This window comes from Hypanus sabinus, chromosome 25 (assembly GCF_030144855.1).
Source record: "Hypanus sabinus isolate sHypSab1 chromosome 25, sHypSab1.hap1, whole genome shotgun sequence".
Classification (NCBI taxonomy): Eukaryota; Metazoa; Chordata; class Chondrichthyes; order Myliobatiformes; family Dasyatidae; genus Hypanus; species Hypanus sabinus.
Window position 1 is genome coordinate 8,199,063 of NC_082730.1, and position 16,818 is coordinate 8,215,880.

General features: G+C 44.5%; 1 protein-coding gene across 1 annotated transcript in view; it reads left to right on the top strand.

Moving 5' to 3' along the window:
* eif2d (eukaryotic translation initiation factor 2D) overlaps positions 1-16,818 on the top strand; it is a 47,153-nt gene that overhangs the window by 13,921 nt on the left and 16,414 nt on the right. The window contains exons 3-8 of the mRNA XM_059950014.1: positions 758-841; positions 4,115-4,205; positions 4,832-4,939; positions 7,983-8,311; positions 10,700-10,817; positions 14,400-14,445. Coding sequence (XP_059805997.1) covers positions 758-841; positions 4,115-4,205; positions 4,832-4,939; positions 7,983-8,311; positions 10,700-10,817; positions 14,400-14,445 — 776 coding nt within the window. The remainder of the gene's footprint in view (positions 1-757; positions 842-4,114; positions 4,206-4,831; positions 4,940-7,982; positions 8,312-10,699; positions 10,818-14,399; positions 14,446-16,818) is intronic.

Genomic DNA, 16,818 nt, shown 5'->3' on the forward strand with positions numbered 1-16,818 from the left:
TCCAAAATCTAGGTTGCAGATCTCTGAGGATATTTCACAAGCTGAAGTTAGGTTTTATGTATGAAAATCATCAGCAATAGTAGCCCACCATAATTGAATCTTATCTAATGTACTTACTTGGGTCCTTAGCTCCTAAATGGAGCATAGGCCATTGATGACCTCCTGTCTCCAATGTTTCTCTAACCCATTGTATCTCCACTGTACAGGAGATTCGCCTACGCAGCTTCACCAGAACCCTGTTGGCTGGCCTTGGCCATTTCCACCTCCCAGAACGGGGACGTAGGGTTGGACTTTGACAGACATATCTAATGTCAGGTTCTTATTATAGTCCACTTCAAAAAAAAAGTTCAAATATTTAAGATTTTTATTTCTTATTCCACTGTGCATCGATTTTTTTTTGGCATTGGATTGTCAATTTGAATGACTAGGAGCCTGTAATCGCAGATTCAATCCCTGATGTCTGGCGAGTGAGCAAATATTAGTGTCTGAAGTGAGAAAGCCGTAAGGCCAATACCTGTTCTAGCCACACAGAGGCAGATGTGAGTTAATTATTCATTGTGTCTTGCACTGGAAACCATGGACTGTGGGGGCTCTTGTACGTGCACTGTAAGAGCAACGCATATCCCTCCTGATTTCTCAATACTTTTGATGCTGCAAGGTGATTAGTTGCCTTTGCTGTTGCTGTTTTGTAATCTAGATTGTTCCCGTCAATAATTCACTGAATCCTTTGTCCTGTTTGTGTTTTTATTTTGAACAGTATATGCCCTGTGGAGCTGTCCGGAAATGCTGGTTTCGTTCACAACATGGCCCGCGGTTTTACCAAAGCTTGTCGGAGGAGCAGGTGAGACACAAGTTACCATGTATAAAGGCTAGTTTAAAGTCATCTTGGCCTTCATCATAGTTCACACCTTGCAGAAGAAAGTGTTTTCTTATTATAGTTAATGGAGTGATTATTTAAGTACTAAAACAGGTGTTCCCCACCTGGGGTCCATAGCATTAAAAAAAAGGTGGGAACTCCTTTATTAAAGGATGTTTGATGGTCAGCAGAGACACCATAGCCCAAGGGCCTGTTTCCTAGCTGTACCTCTCTGAGTGTGATGCAGATAAATAACAACTTAATTATTATATATTGTTCTGGTCGCCCACTATAGGAGGAGTGTTGAGGCTTTAGAGAGGGTGTAGAAGAGGGTTATGAGGATGCTGCTTGAATTAGAGAGCATGCGCTACCAAAAAAGGCTGGACAAACTTGGGTTGTTTACTCTGGAGTGTCGGAGGCTGAGGGGAGATCTGTTAGAGGTTTACAAGATGAAGAGAGGCAGAGATGGAGTAAACGGGGAGTATCTGTTTCCCAGGGTTGAAATGTCTAATTCCAGAGGGCATGCATTGAAGGTGAGAGGGAGTGGGTTCAAGAGGATGTGAGGGGTAAGTTTTTTGCTGAGAGCATTGGATGCCTGGAATGTGCTGCCTGGTGTGGTGGTGGAGCCAAATACATAAGAGGCTTTTAAGAGACGTTTAGATAGATACATGATGTAAGGAAGATGGAGGGATATGGATGTAGTGTAGGTAGGAGGGATTAGTGTTTGAGTGTTTTTTATTTTTTTTATAGCTAATTCAGCACAACATTGTGGGCTGAATGGCCTGTCCCTGTGCTGTATTGTTCTAAATTCCACATTCTAGGAAAGTAACTCAATACCCTCCTTTGCATTTCAATGTTTGTAACTTTTCTAACCACTTCCTTTCTGGAACACATCCTTCACCTTTGCAACAATATCCTGGACGTGCTTAAAATGCTCAGCAGGTGAGGCAAGATCCTTAACATTTCAGGTGAATTACCTGTTGGCATGTTGAAACGTCACCCCACTCCCTTGTTCCGTAGATGCTGGCTGATCTACTGAGTATTCACTCTGGCATTCCCTTCTGCAAGCTGCCTTCTAGTGTTACTCCACTACCCTTGATTTCCCAGTGACTGTTCATGGGGCACGTTCTTGCTACGCTTCCTAAGGTGTCCCATTGGGACTTTATGCTTTGAGAGGAAAAAAATTGAAAAAAATACCAAAACCACGGGAAGCAGCCTATCCGAGGACACAGCAAACCATTGGCTGTTTTTAAGTTCTTGTTAAAATTATTGCTGTGGTTGAAGAAGGTGTTGCGTCCTGAAAGGCAATTAGAGATGGGTGACATAAAGGCTGGTCTTCAGTGTTCAGGGCACGGAATACAAGAGCAGAAAGGTTATACTTTATAATACATAGGTTAGACCTCAGCTAGATTTCTGCTCACAGTTCTGATCAGCACACGAGTGGAAAGGTTACTGTTTACTGAAAAAGGATTGAGTGCTTGCCCAGCATATATGATGAATAAACTCTTCTCAGTCTTCCAGTCGGGTACAGGTATCAATTTTAACTGATGTTGCAATGACAAACTCTGCCATCTTCATCAGGAATGATGCCTGGGCATTTCTAGTCTGGTGGTAACTGTACCTCTGTAGTCCGTCCCTCCTGATTGGTAGACTGCCTGGTTAAGGAAGCCATTGCAATAAAACTGGAAGAAAAGAATTTTAAGAAAGATGGATGTCTCGCTCTGAGTAAGAACTGGAATTTGATTGTAAATAAGGTGGGATAACGGAAGTCTTGTTTGTGAGGACTAACTGATATTCAGTGCGAGTGTGAATGGTTTTTGTCCTTTTATCTAAAGGATAAGGTGGCATTGGAGGTGGGCCAAAGGAAATATGCCAAGGCTAATTCCAGGCATGAAAGTGTTGTCCAATCAAGAGAGTCTAGACAGTTTGGGTCTTACAGAATAAGGGGCTCTCAGATCTCTGGAATTTTGTGTCATTGAGGGTGGTGCACACCAGATTATTAGATAGATTTGAGGTGGAAATGGATAAAAACAGGGGATTCTGGTTAATTGGGCCGTTGATTAATCAGAGAAGCTGCTTATTTGGGACAGCTCTTGAAAAGAACAAAAATTAAGCAAGAAAAGAACACATCCTGGGTGGTGGGATAGTACACAAGTGTAGAGGAGAACGAAGTAATTGCTACTCCGGATCTGATCCAGCACAAAATAACTAAAGAAGATAAAGAAAACAGTAATAATAAAAGAACACAATAAATATAAATACATAAGATTGCTTATATATGTAGATTAATTGCTTGTCCCTAGGCTGTACACAAGGTGACTGACAGGAAGGTGGAGTTGGTGGGTGGAGGTTTTGATTTACTTGGGGAAGTAATTGTTTTTGAGTTTGGTGGTCCTGCTGTGGATACTATAGGGCTTCTTCCCTGATGGATGATCAACACTCAAGAGCAGGGTGGGTGGGATCTTTCATGATGTTACTGGCATTCTAGTTTAAGAAGTGCTTTATTGTAATGTATATTTTCAGAAGAAGGCTATTATTAAATTAAAATCCACCATCTTTGCTTTTTAAAGCTCTCGGGTGGTTGCCTTCCAAACTTGGAGGACATTCGTCAATAAAGCTCAGATTTAGCGTTGCCAGCACCTTTCTCCTAACGAACCAGTGAAATCGCTTGTGACTTCAAATGAAGTGTGACTCCGATTCAATGCAATTCAAGTTTAATTGTCATTCAGCCATACATGAATATATATGAATACAGCCAAAAGAGACAGTGTTACTCTGGGACCAAGGTGCAAAACAAGATAGCAATCACATGTAAGATATCAGTGAAATACAGCCAAAAAAATTATTCCATACCCTGAGTACAAGGATGCTGCAGAAATCTGCGGTCTGTCCACAATACAGCTTGCTTTCTGCTGAGAGCACACTGAGGGGGCAGCTCTGACCCTAGCCTGACCCCTCTCTCCTGGCAGCTGTAAACAGGCAACACTGCAGTTTGAAGCCAAGTTTAATTGAAAGTAAATCCACTGCAGTTTCTGCTTCAAAGTGTAAAACAACTTAAACATTTGGAGTCATCATGTGGTTATTACTTCTTTTGTATTTGCACAGTTAGTGTCTTTTGCACACTGCTTGACTGCCCAAGTTGGTGTGGTCTTCCATTGATTCTTTTATCTCAGAATTGACTGTGGTGACATATATATACTTTGATAATAAATTTACTTTGAACTTTGAATCTAATTGACTTTGTTGATGTTGTTACAGATCTGATGTTGCCTGGAGTGATTTTGCCCCCTGCTGGTCTCCCAGAGGTATTACAGGGAGACCTTTGTGCCATTACCCTTGTTGACAACAGGTATAGTCCCTTCGTCAAGACTGGAAAGGAAGGGGGAATAAGAAGTTGTGGGGGATGGAAGGAAGGAGTACAAGCTGACAAGTGATAGGTGAAACCGGTGAGGGGAAAGGTGGGTGGGTATGGGATGGGGGGGGGATAAAGTTAGAAGCTGGGAGGAGATAGATAGAACAGGTCAAGATCTGAAGAAGAATGAATCTGATAGGAGAGTGCAGTGGACCATAGGAGAAAGGAAAGGAGGAGGGAACCAGAGAGAGGTGAGGGAGAACTAGAAAAGGGAATGGAAAAAGAGAGAAGGGGAAGTTGGTGGGAAATTACCAGGTTAGAGAAATATTCAAGTTAGAGGCTACCCAGAAGACAGATAAGGTTTTACTCCTCCAACCTGAGAGTCACCTCATCGTGGCAATAGAGGAGGCCATGGACCGACATGTCGGAATGGGAAGCAGAATTGAAGTAATTAGGTTAAGCAGCATTTGTGGGAGGAAAGGAATTACTACCTTGTGGGGTTAAGACCTCTCCAGGTGCTGACGGACACTGAGTTCCTCCAGCAGCTTGCTGCTCCGGATTCCAGCATCCACAGTCTTGTTCCTTCAGTTTAGTTTAATCGGATTTGCTCAAATATTTTACAGAGCTCCAGTGGCAATAGGCTTGGCCAATATGTCAACAGCAGAGATGCTTGAAGCTGGTATGAAAGGAAAAGGCATTACCACTCTCCACACGTACCTGGACCAACTTTGGTACGAAAACTAAGTGCTCGGTTTCTATATGTTATACAAGACTCATTTGAAAATGCAGAAAAATATTTGACACATTTAAGATTTTCTGTTAGCAACCTTGTACTTGTGTACTTACTGTATTTGGTTATATACCACAGGTGCACTGTAACTTAATTGGCAATGTCGACTTAATAAAAGGAGTTAAAGAGATTCTGGACCAAAAATAGTGAAGGATTATTTTCTCCTGAAGGAGCAAGTGCCCAAACACAGATCATGGTGAAACAAGCTGAGAATACTAGAAGAACTCAGCAGATCAGGCAGCATCTATGGAGAGGAACAAACAGTCGACGTTTCAGGCCGAGACTCTGCATCAGTCTGCTGCACCTGACCACAAAGACAAAACAGTTGGGTCTTTTAAAGATAGAGGAGGTGGAGTATACTGAATGATTAACTCATCGGGGCACACAAACCTGGCAGTTCTGTCTCAATCCTGATCACCTAGCAGACAAGCGTCCATTTTATCTGCAGATGGAGCTTTATGCCATTATCCTGGCAACAGATTTCACGACATATGCCAGTGATATCGAACGTGACTCTGATTCTGATCAGTCCAGAAACGTCAACTGTTTATTCCTCTCCATAGATGCTGGCTGACCTGCTGAGTTCCTCCAGCACTTTGTAAGTTTTACACTGGCTTTCCAGCATCTGCAGAATCTTTTGTTTGTTACGAGGATCATGGTGTTAGCTTCGGGGTCAGGCCTGGTGTAAACTTTCTACATTTGGTACTTCTTATTCGTGAGCATATCAGTGCTCAGTTGTTGAGTGTATTCAAGACAGTTTGCAAGGTTTTAGTGCATTAAGTAGATAGAGAGGTAGAAAATGACATGAGGACATCTGAGTCTTCTAAAGAATTATAGAATTAAAATTTTATCATTTCAAGTAAAGTGTGTAGTTCATATCACCATTGATCGATAAATACACTCAGTGGCCACTTTATTAAGTCCAGGAATGAAACCTGGTGTGGACTTCTGGTGCTGTAACCCATCCACTTTAAGATTCAACATGTGTGTTCAGGAATTCTCTTCTGCACACCACTTTTGTAAAACGTGGTTATTTGAGTTACTGTCAACTTTCCTGTCAGCTTGAATCAGTCTGGCCATGCTCCTTTGATCTCTCTCATTAACAAGGTATTAGACTCAGACTTGTCAAATTTAATATTCTTGTTTAAATCTTAGACTTCGCTCTGCTGATTTTGCGAATCTCCTCTAACCAGAATACATTCATCAGATTTCTGAATGGACAATGAACCAACTCATGAACACGACCTCACTATTTTTGCTGTCTTTTTCCACTACTTATTTAATTTATCTTTTCCATATATTTCTTACTATAATTTATAATGCTGTTTATTTATTGCTTGTACTGCTGCTGCAAAACAACAAACTTCATGACATAAACTTAGGGCCACTTTATTATGTACCCCATGTATGTTCGTGGTCTTCTACACATAGTTATTTGAGTTACTTTCACTTTCCTGTCAACTAGAACCAATCTGGCCCATTCTCTTCTGACCTCTCCCATTAACAAGGCAGTTTTGTCCTCAGATCTGCCATCCAGTGGGTGGTTTTGTTTCTTTTTGCACCACTTCTGTGAATTCTAGAGACCGTTGTGCTAGAAAATCCCAGATCAGCAGTTTCTGAGATACTCAAACCACCCCATCTGGTACCAACAATTATCCCACGATCAAAGTCACTTAGATCACATTTCTTCCCCATTCTGATGTTTGTTCTAAACAACAACCGAACCTCTTGACCACGTCTGCATGCTTTTATGCACTGAGTTGCCGCCACATGATTGGGTGATTAGATATTTGCATGAATGTGCAGGTGTACCTAATGAAGTAGCCACTGAGTGTAAGTATTGACTTTGTCTGCACACTCTGTAATAAATACCTTTACAACCATATTAACTTCTGATTAGAATGATGACCTGCTGTTGACTATTTTTCAGGTGTCACCTTTTATGATTGAACATAGAACGTTACAACACAATCCTCCGGCCCACCATGTTGTGCTGAAACAAATTACTAATCAAAAGGCCACCTAAATTAATCCCTTCTGCCTACACAATGTCCATATCCTTTCATTTCCTCACATTTTAATCCACTCCAAGATTAATCTAACCCTTCCTCCCCACATAGCTCTCCATTTTCCTATCATCCATGAGATTTTTAAATGTCCCTGGTGTAAAGTCCTCTACCACTGTCCCATGCACCTACAGCTCCGTGTGTGTTTAAAAAAAATCCTACCTCTGACATTGTACTATAGAAGAAAATCAATTTATGTGGGCATAGTGTAAACATGGTACTTGCATGGAGACTTCTTGACATGCATCTGTGCTGATTATATAGGATGGCCAAGCCAAGGGTGATAGCTTACATCTTCCTCCACTGGTGGCCATGGGAACTGTAGAGGAAGGATATCCATTTGCACCTTGGAAAAATGGATAAATGGAGGCATTATTTTTAGGTGTGTGGAGGAAGGTAGAAGAGGGAATGTCAGGGGTAGTTTATTTTATTTAAATAGCGTGTGCAACACCAGCCAGGGTTGGTGGTAGAGGCAGATACCGAAGGGGAATTCAGGAGACTCTCAGATCGGCACTTAGACGAGAGAGGAATGTGAAAGGAAACCTCTCAAAGTCCAACCCTATGTCTCTGTCAGGAGAGGTAGAAACGGGTAAGGCCAGCCAACAGGGCTTTGGTGAAGCGTTGATGAACCATCATACTATCGACCAGAGGGTAATGGAGACCGGAGGTCATTGATGGCCGATGCTTCACTAAGGAGCTAAGGGCCCCAGTAAGTAAGGAAATCTGAAGAGTTAGATTGATCTTAGAGTAGGTTAAAATGTGGGCTGAGGATCCTGTACAGTGCTATAATGTTCTACCACGTTGTGGGATCTGTGAAATAGAGGCCTGCCTCTCATGTAGTTAGAGAACATAGTTTGGAAAGGGAAGAAATAGTCAATAAAAGAATCAAACAATAAAAAATTTTTCCCCCCATTTTAGGGCATTTGGAGAAAAGACACATCCACCTGTTATTGCGGCCGAGCATGATTACTCTGACGAGACTGGAGATCAAGAGGAGGAAAAGGAGGAGGTGGAGGAAGAGTTAGATGTTGAAGCTGTTGGTGTTGAGAATGTGGCTGCAGAAGGAGATGCACCAGACCTCAACACTCTCAGTTTGAATGTGGAAGCGGAACCTGAGCCTGTAGCTTCCCCGACAGAGCAAGACAGCGACTCTGAACTTGAAGCCTTGGAGAGCGTTCATTTAACAGAAACATCAAAAGATGCTGACAGTCAGCAGGACGCTGCAGAAATCGTCAGGACCACACAGGGTATGAAGGGATTAACGTTAGAAGAAGCAATTTCCCGGGGATCACTGCCTCATTTCATTAAGAACTGATGGAAAGCTGTTTCCGGCGAGGTTTTAGTAGACAGTAGCGACCTTGTCCCTGAAATATCAGTTAAAAATACCAGAATTAAGCACAACCAGATTCTTACATGCAAACTTGTTAGGAATGTTGAATCATTTGAGTTTCACAAAAATTTTGATGAAATAAGGAAATTTGGAGGAATTTGGCTGTAATTTATCAACTACCCTTACATTATGCCACAGCAGTGAAGTGATTAGTGCAGCACTGTACAGTTCGAGGTGTTCTGGAATTTGGAGTTCAATCCCATTGCCGTCTGTACGGCTCTTTTTATTTCTGTTTTTGCACTACTTATTTAAATTTAACTATAACATAGATAACATGTATTTACTGTAACTCAGTTTTTTTCCTACATTTATCATGAATTGCATTGTACTGCTGCTGCAAAGTTAACAGATTTCAAGACATATATGCCAGTGGATATCAAGTCAAGTCAACTTTTTTTGTCATTTCAACCATAACTGCTGGTACAGTGCATAGTAAAAATGAGACAACGTTTTTCAGGACCATGGTGTTACATGACACAGTACAAAAACTAGACTGAACTACGTAAAAAAAAACAACACAGAGAAAGCTACACTAGACTACAGACCTACACTGGACTGCATAAAGTGCACAAAAACAGTGCAGGCATTACGTTAAAATATTAATTCTGATTCTTGAGAATGTATATTCTCCCCAAGACTTCATGGGTTTCCTCCCACAGTCCACAAAGATGTTCCGGTTAGTAGGTTAATTGGTCATTGGAAATTTTCCTATGATCGAAGCTAAGGTTAAATCAGTGGCTTGCTGAGGGCTGCCTGAAGGACCTGTTCCTTCCTTTATCTCTAAATAAAATAAAATCAAAATCAGCAGATTAACTGACAAAGCACCAGGTGTATATTGGAAAGTTCACTGGCCCGCTAATTTGAATTAAATGGTGGTGATGTAATTTTAGTTGTACAACAACCCTTAAGCCCAGCAAATCCAAAGCTTTAGCACGTGTGAATGTCACAGAGATATACCGCACAGAACACGGCCCCTGGAGCCACTGAGATTAAAGATGATCGTAATTTGTCACTTGTACATTGGAGCATCAAAGCATACATTAAAATTCATCTCTTACGTCAACGACCACTGCGGTGCGAAGATATGCTGAGGGCAGCCTGCAAGTGTTGCCATGCTTCCAGTGCCCACAACTCGCAACCTGCAGATCTTTGGAATGTGGGAGAAAACCGGAGCACCCGGCGGAAACCCACATGGTCATGGGGCAAATGCACTAACTCCTTTCAGATAGTGGTGGAAATTGAACCCGTAAGCGTTACACTAACAGCTATGTTTCTTTACTCTGACCATCTACCACTTAACTTAATTCCATATTTTTGTTCTTCCCAGGTTTCCAATTCCATCCCCTACCCCCCCCCCCCCCCCCCATGTTCTATCCCTGCCCCTAAGCAGGGACAATTTTCTGAGGCTATTTAACCTACTAACCCATTCTTCTTGGGAGGTGGGAGGGAACCTGGAAACCTGAGCAGTTACTGGAGAATATCCAAAATCCTCTCGGCTGCATCGACAGTCAGGATTGAATCAACTTTGTTGGCACTTTGTTGAGGCTCCACTAACTGCAACACTCTCACAACCCCAGCTCATGGTGCAGTACAGTAGTGTAGTGGTTAGCACAACACTTTACAGTGCAGGTGTAATTCCCGTCATTGCCTGTAAGGAATTCCCGTCATTGCCTGTAAGGAATTTGAACATTCTCCCTGTGACCATGTGGATTTTCTCTGGGGGGGGGGGGAGCTCCGGTTTTCTCCCACAGTCCAAATATGAACTGGTTGATAGGTTAATTAGCCATTGTAAATTGTCCCATGATTGGGCTTGGATTAAATCGGGTTGCTGGGCAGCATGGCTCAAAGGGGCAGAAGGGCCTGTTCCTTGCTGTAAATCAACCAATAAATAAATAAATGATACTTAAAAAGTATTTAAAATTTGTAATTAGTTGAAATCAAATGCTGTCTTTAAACAGAAAAATCTAACATTACAGAGCTTTGGGCTAGCATTGTAACTAGTAATTTTTAACAAATGTTTTCTGTGTGAATATTGTCTGTTCAACAGTGGGCAAGTTACCCATTATCATTTTGTCCATTCAATTTTGTTCCGCCCACCAGACTACAGCAGCTCGTGCTATTCAGAGTTAACTGACGTGCTGGCTGTATTTAGTGGTGTATGCTAATCATTTAGATCCTGAAGCCGAGAGTTATGTATTCTGGAGCAAAAATAGCTTCATCTAACACGCTGCTGGTGTTTTTACAGAGCAGATGGACGAGATTCTGCTGGAGTGTTTCCTTCATGCTCTGAAACGTAAAGTGAAGAAAGCAGACCTTCCATTGCTCGCAAGTACCTTCTTTAAGAATCACATGTATCCCTGTTGGTAAGTGCATTATTCTCCCTCCGTGTAGCCTGCTTGCAGTTAAACTATACAGTGCAAACTTCTATATTACAGGTGGACATCAACACACACAAAATGCTGGTGGAACACAGCAGGCCAGGCAGCATCTATAGGAGAAGCATTGTCGACGTTTCGGGCCGAGACCCTTCATCAGGACTAACCGAAAGGAAAGATAGTAAGAGATTTGAAAGTAGTGGGAGGAGGGGGAAATGCGAAATGATAGGAGAAGACCGGAAGGGGTGGGATGAAGCTAAGAGCTGGAAAGGTGATTGGCGAAAGTGATACAGAGCTGGAGAAAGGAAAGGATCATAGGCTGGGAGGCCTTGGGAGAAAGAAAGGGGGGGGGAAGCACCAGAGGGAGATGGAGAGCCGGCAAACAACTAAATATGTCAGGGATGGGGTAAGAAGGGGAGGAGGGGCATTAACAGAAGTTAGAGAAGTCAATTTGAACATTGACTTCTCTTTCAAATTTCTTACAATCTTTCCTTTTGGTTAGTCCTGACAAAGGGTCTTGGCCCAAAACGTTGACAGTGCTTCTCCTTATAGATGCTGCCTGGCCTGCTGTGTTCCACCAGCATTTTGTGTGCATTGTTGTTTGAATTTCCAGCATCTGCAGATTTCCTCGTGTTTGCTATTACAGGTGGAGTTTACATGATTAATAAACTCATTCATTCATTATGACATGGGCAATCATGATCTTTCTGTGACCACATTTGTTCTTGGCAAATTTTTCCACAGAAGTGGTTTGCCATTGTCTTCTAGGCAGTATCTTAACAAGACATGTGACCCCAGCCATTATCAATACTATTCAGAGATTGCCTGCCTGGTGTCAGTGGTCACATAACCAGGACTTGTGATATGCACCAGCTGCTCATACGACCATCCACCACCTGCTCCCCTGGTTTCACATGACCCTGATCTGGGGGATAAACAGGTGCTACACCTTGCCCAAGGGTGACCTGCAGCCTAGTGAAGGGAAGGAATGCCTTACACCTCTTTTGGTAGAGACACCACACTGCCACCCTGATTAATAAACTGCCCACATTAGAAGTGAAGTATACAGGGCATACTACAGTCAGAACATCACAGTACAGCACAAGCCCTTCGGCCCCCAACCTTTTAACCCACATCATGATCAATCTAACTCTTCCATCCCACTTAATCGCTTTCCTCGGAGAGGCTGCTGGTTCGCGTTGCTGGTTCAAGCCACTGGTCTTCTCGTCAAGATGGTACCAGTGAATGATGATTCCTCAGGCAACATCTTCCAGATAATCAATCATTTCAGCTTTTATTTTCTAGTTGTTCTTTTTATCTTAATTTTCTTTTTGAAACTGTCAGAATCTGTGACTTACAGTCTATAGTTCAATCGAGTGAGCTAGCACTCTGCTGTCCCCGAGAAAGAAATGTGATCATGAGTTACCATGAGGAGAAGCTCAGAGATGAGACAAGGGGCCGTGATTGACTACATTTCTCATGGATTGAAGCGTTAAGGAAGATTGGAACGATGAGGCAAATGTGGAGGAGAGCAAGTGGTTCTTGGAGAGGCCACTAGTTTGTGTAGCTTTCCTTGGAGATGCTGTTGGTTCGAGTCGCTACCCTCAGAGGGGCCACTAGCTCATGTCCCTGACCTCAGAGGGGCCCTGGTTTGAGTCACTGCCCTCGGAGGGGCCGCTGGTTCAAGTCACTGCCCTCGGAGGGGCCGCTGGTTCAAGTCGCTGAGCTCGGAGGGGCCGCTGGTTCAAGTCGCTGAGCTCGGAGGGGCCGCTGGTTGGAGTCGCTGCCCTCGGAGGGGCCGCTGGTTGGAGTCGCTGCCCTCGGAGGGGCCACTGGTTCAAGTCGCTGAGCTCGGAGGGGCCGCTGGTTCAAGTCGCTGCCCTCGGAGGGGCCGCTGGTTGGAGTCGCTGCCCTCGGAGGGGCCACTGGTTCAAGTCGCTGAGCTCGGAGGGGCCGCTGGTTCAAGTCGCTGAGCTCGGAGGGGCCGCTGGTTGGAGTCGCTGCCCTCGGAGGGGCCGCTGGTTGGAGTCGCTGCCCTCGGAGGGGCCGCTGGTTGGAGTCGCTGCCCTCGGAGGGGCCGCTGGTTGGAGTCGCTGCCCTCGGAGGGGCCGCTGGTTGGAGTCGCTGCCCTCGGAGGGGCCGCTGGTTGGAGTCACTGCCCTCGGAGGGGCCGCTGGTTCAAGTCGCTGCCCTCGGAGGGGCCGCTGGTTGGAGTCGCTGCCCTCGGAGGGGCCGCTGGTTCAAGTCGCTGCCCTCGGAGGGGCCGCTGGTTGGAGTCGCTGCCCTCGGAGGGGCCGCTGGTTGGAGTCGCTGCCCTCGGAGGGGCCGCTGGTTCGAGTCGCTGCCCTCGGAGGGGCCGCTGGTTGGAGTCGCTGCCCTCGGAGGGGCCGCTGGTTGGAGTCGCTGCCCTCGGAGGGGCCGCTGGTTGGAGTCGCTGCCCTCGGAGGGGCCGCTGGTTGGAGTCGCTGCCCTCGGAGGGGCCGCTGGTTGGAGTCGCTGCCCTCGGAGGGGCCGCTGGTTGGAGTCGCTGCCCTCGGAGGGGCAGCTGTTTCCCGGTGCTCTCGGGGATATGATCAGAATCCTGAGATGTATGGATTGGACTGTGGCTCATATTATCTCTTTTAGTTCTATTTTCTTTCATGTTCTCGCCCATTCGTGTTGTGGATTGGCGGGCTGGGGGTTTGGGTGATCTGTTTTTGTGCGGGGGAGTTGCTGGGCGTGTTTGGGGTTTGCGAGTTGTTTCTTTTTCTTTTCATGCCGGGGGGGTGGGGGGATTGATGTCTTTCTTCCAACTACTTATACGGTTTTCTGTATTCTACGGCTATCTGGAGAAGACAAAACTCAGTTGTATTCTGCATACATACTTTGATAATAAAAGGAACCTTTGAACAATGAGACATAGGAGCAGAATTAGGCCAATTGGCCCATCGAGTCTGATCACTCCATTTTCCTGCCTTCTCCCCGTATCCTTTGAAATTTTGGCTAATCAAGAACTTATCAATCGCAGCTTTAAATGTATACAATGTGAGTGCCTCCACAGCCGTCTGTGGCTATGAATTCCCTCCATTATGAATAACTAGGAGTATGGAGTGCCATAGTCCCGGCGTGTTTGATTGGAGTAGGTAGTTTAAATGGTTTTGCACGGACTAGATGGGTCTGTTTCTGTGCTGTACTTTTCTATGACTATAACTCTCCGTTTTTCTTTCATCCATATGCCTATCCTTGAGTGTCTTAAGTGGCCCTAATGTACCTTCCTCCACCACCACACCCTGGCAGCGTGCTCCATACACCCATCACTCTCTCTGTTGCATCTCAATGACCAATTAACCTACCTGGAATGAGTTTGGACTGTGGGAAGAAACTGGAGGCTCCAGAGAAAACCTACGCATTCCACGGGGAGGGCATACAGGCGCTCCTTACGGAACGGCACCAGAATTGAACTCTGAACGCCCCGAGCTGTCATAGTGTCGCACTAGCTGCTTTGCTACCGTGGTGCCCATGTGACAATAGTAGACTGATTCCAATGTTGAATCGTGATAAGGTTATTGTGCTCTGTTTTCTTTTGCTTAGCCCTGAAGGTAGAACTGTAGATGTGAAGAAATCAAGCTATAAGAAGGTAGGTGAACATGCAGAGAAATTTCACACAACAGCCAAAGTCTGTTGTACCACCTCGATGTTATGATGTGTGAAATGATCTGTCTAGATGGCAGGCAAAAAAAAAACCACTTGTCACTGCATCTTGGTACATGTGACAATAATAATTATTTCTTTTAAAAGTAATTTAACGTATAACTTACACTGCTGTGCAGGGGAAAATTCCATTTTTCCATCACTCATGTTCTTTTCTATGGTTCCACTGCCCTACCTGTAACATAATGAATCGTATGATGTGGCCGATGTGGCCTTTCCTTGATTTGTCAGGGCATGAAGGGGTGAAAGGCAAAGCCAGGAGGTTGGAGCTGAGAGGGAAGTGGATCAGCCGTGATGAAACGGCAGAGCAGATATGATGGGCTGACTGGCCTAATTCTGCTCCTCTGTCTTATGGTCTATGGTCTTATGATTGCTCTTGGCAAATTTTTCTATAGAGATGTTTGCCATTGCCTTCTGGGTAGTGTCTTTACAAGCAATACACCTCCCTCCCCTTTCTCGATCTGTCTCCATCACTGGGGACAGTGCATCTTTTATAAACCCACTGCCTCTGACAGCTATATCTCTTCACACCTTGTCTTCTCCTATCAGATTCCCTCTTCTCCAGCCCTTTATCTCTTTCACCAATCAACTTTCCAGCTTTTTACTTCATCCCTTTCCCCTCTCCCAGTTTCTCCCATCACCTACAACTTAGTACTTTCTCCCCTTCCCCCTACCTTCTTACTCTGACTTCTCCTCTTTCTTTCCAATCCTGATAAAGAGTCTTGGCTGGAAATGTCGACTGTTTACTCTTTTCAACGGATGCTGCCTGGCCTGCTGAGTTCCTCCAGCATTTTGTGTGTGTTGCAGTGCCTTTACAAGATAGGTATCCCCAGCCATTATCATTGCTCTTCAGAGAGTCTGGTGTCAATGGTCGCATAACCAGGACTTGTCATCTGCACCAGCAGCTCATACGACCATCCACCACCTGCTCCCATGGCCTGACGTGACCCTGATCGGGGGGGGGGGGGGGGCTAAGCAGGTGCTACACCTTGCCCAAGGGTGACCTGCAGGCTAGCGGAGGGAGGGAGTGCCTTACACCTCCTTTGGTAGAGACGCATCTCACCCCGCCACCCAAGATTATAAATAGTGAATACCTGAGACAAAGCCTCAAGTCTCATTAGTCATTGGCACTGAATCATGCAGCATGGAAAGAGACTGTAAAGATCAACCCATCCATGCCAACCAGTGGGCACCCTTGTATATTAATGCCATCTCCTAGCACATATTCCTTAGTCTGAGTGATTCAGAGAGATCCTGTCAGCTTCAATCACCTTTTTTCGTTTGACTTTTAAATTGTTTCCAACATTGGCAATGCGTATAACTCCTTCAGGTCTTCCAAATTGGTTTTTTATGTCATATGAGAAGAACATTCCTTTTGAAAATTCCCATCCTTCATAGTTCTGTAGTTTAAACATTGCCTCCTCTGCTGGTCTGTCTTGTTTACTCTGCACTCATTAATTTTTTTCATCATCGCAGATTTATCACCGTTTCTGTGAGCTTAGTACAAAAATAGCACACTTATCTGTGTCGTAAGGTCTAGCGTTCAAACCTCAGTCACAGAGCCAAGCATGTAACATGGGCAGTCTTGCATTCAGCCAAGGCATCTGGCTCCCTGTCTACTATGTTCCTCTTGTTGCCTGGTATGTCTGATATCACATATACTGCGCTATAAATGAATTTTGTTATTTCTCTAGAGGAATGCTTGTGATCTCTGTGAATATTTTGTCAGTTCTTATTCATTCATTATGTGCGGGGTCGTATGACCTGGGCGATCACAGTCTCATGACCATGAATGTTCTTGGCAAATTTTTCTACAGAAATGGTTGTTTTGTCTTTGCCTTCTTCTGGGGCAGTGTCTTTACAAGATGGGTGACCCCAGCCATTATCAATACTCTTCAGAGATTGTCTGCCTGGAGTCAGTGCTCACATAACCAGGACTTGTGATGTGCACCAGCTGTTCAACCAGCAGGCTAGCGGTGGGAAGGAGCATTTTACACCCCCTTTGGTGGGGAGACGTAGCTCTACCCCACCACCCACGGTTCTTAGTACATAAGCTTAAAATTACTTCAGCAAGCGTGCTGCCTACTAGTTTTGAAAAAGACATCAAATGACATCTGAATGTGTTTCAATCACTGTTGCTTTACGGAGATGTGTGTATGATTTTTGCTGCTTGTAAAGTTACGCTCATTACACAGTGTTCTTACACAGAGGCAAGAAGGTGAAAACTGATGGTGGAAAGCTCACCGTGTTTGCCCCCAAGCTCTAATTTCAGAGCTTTGTAAACTGAGTTCAGACGGAC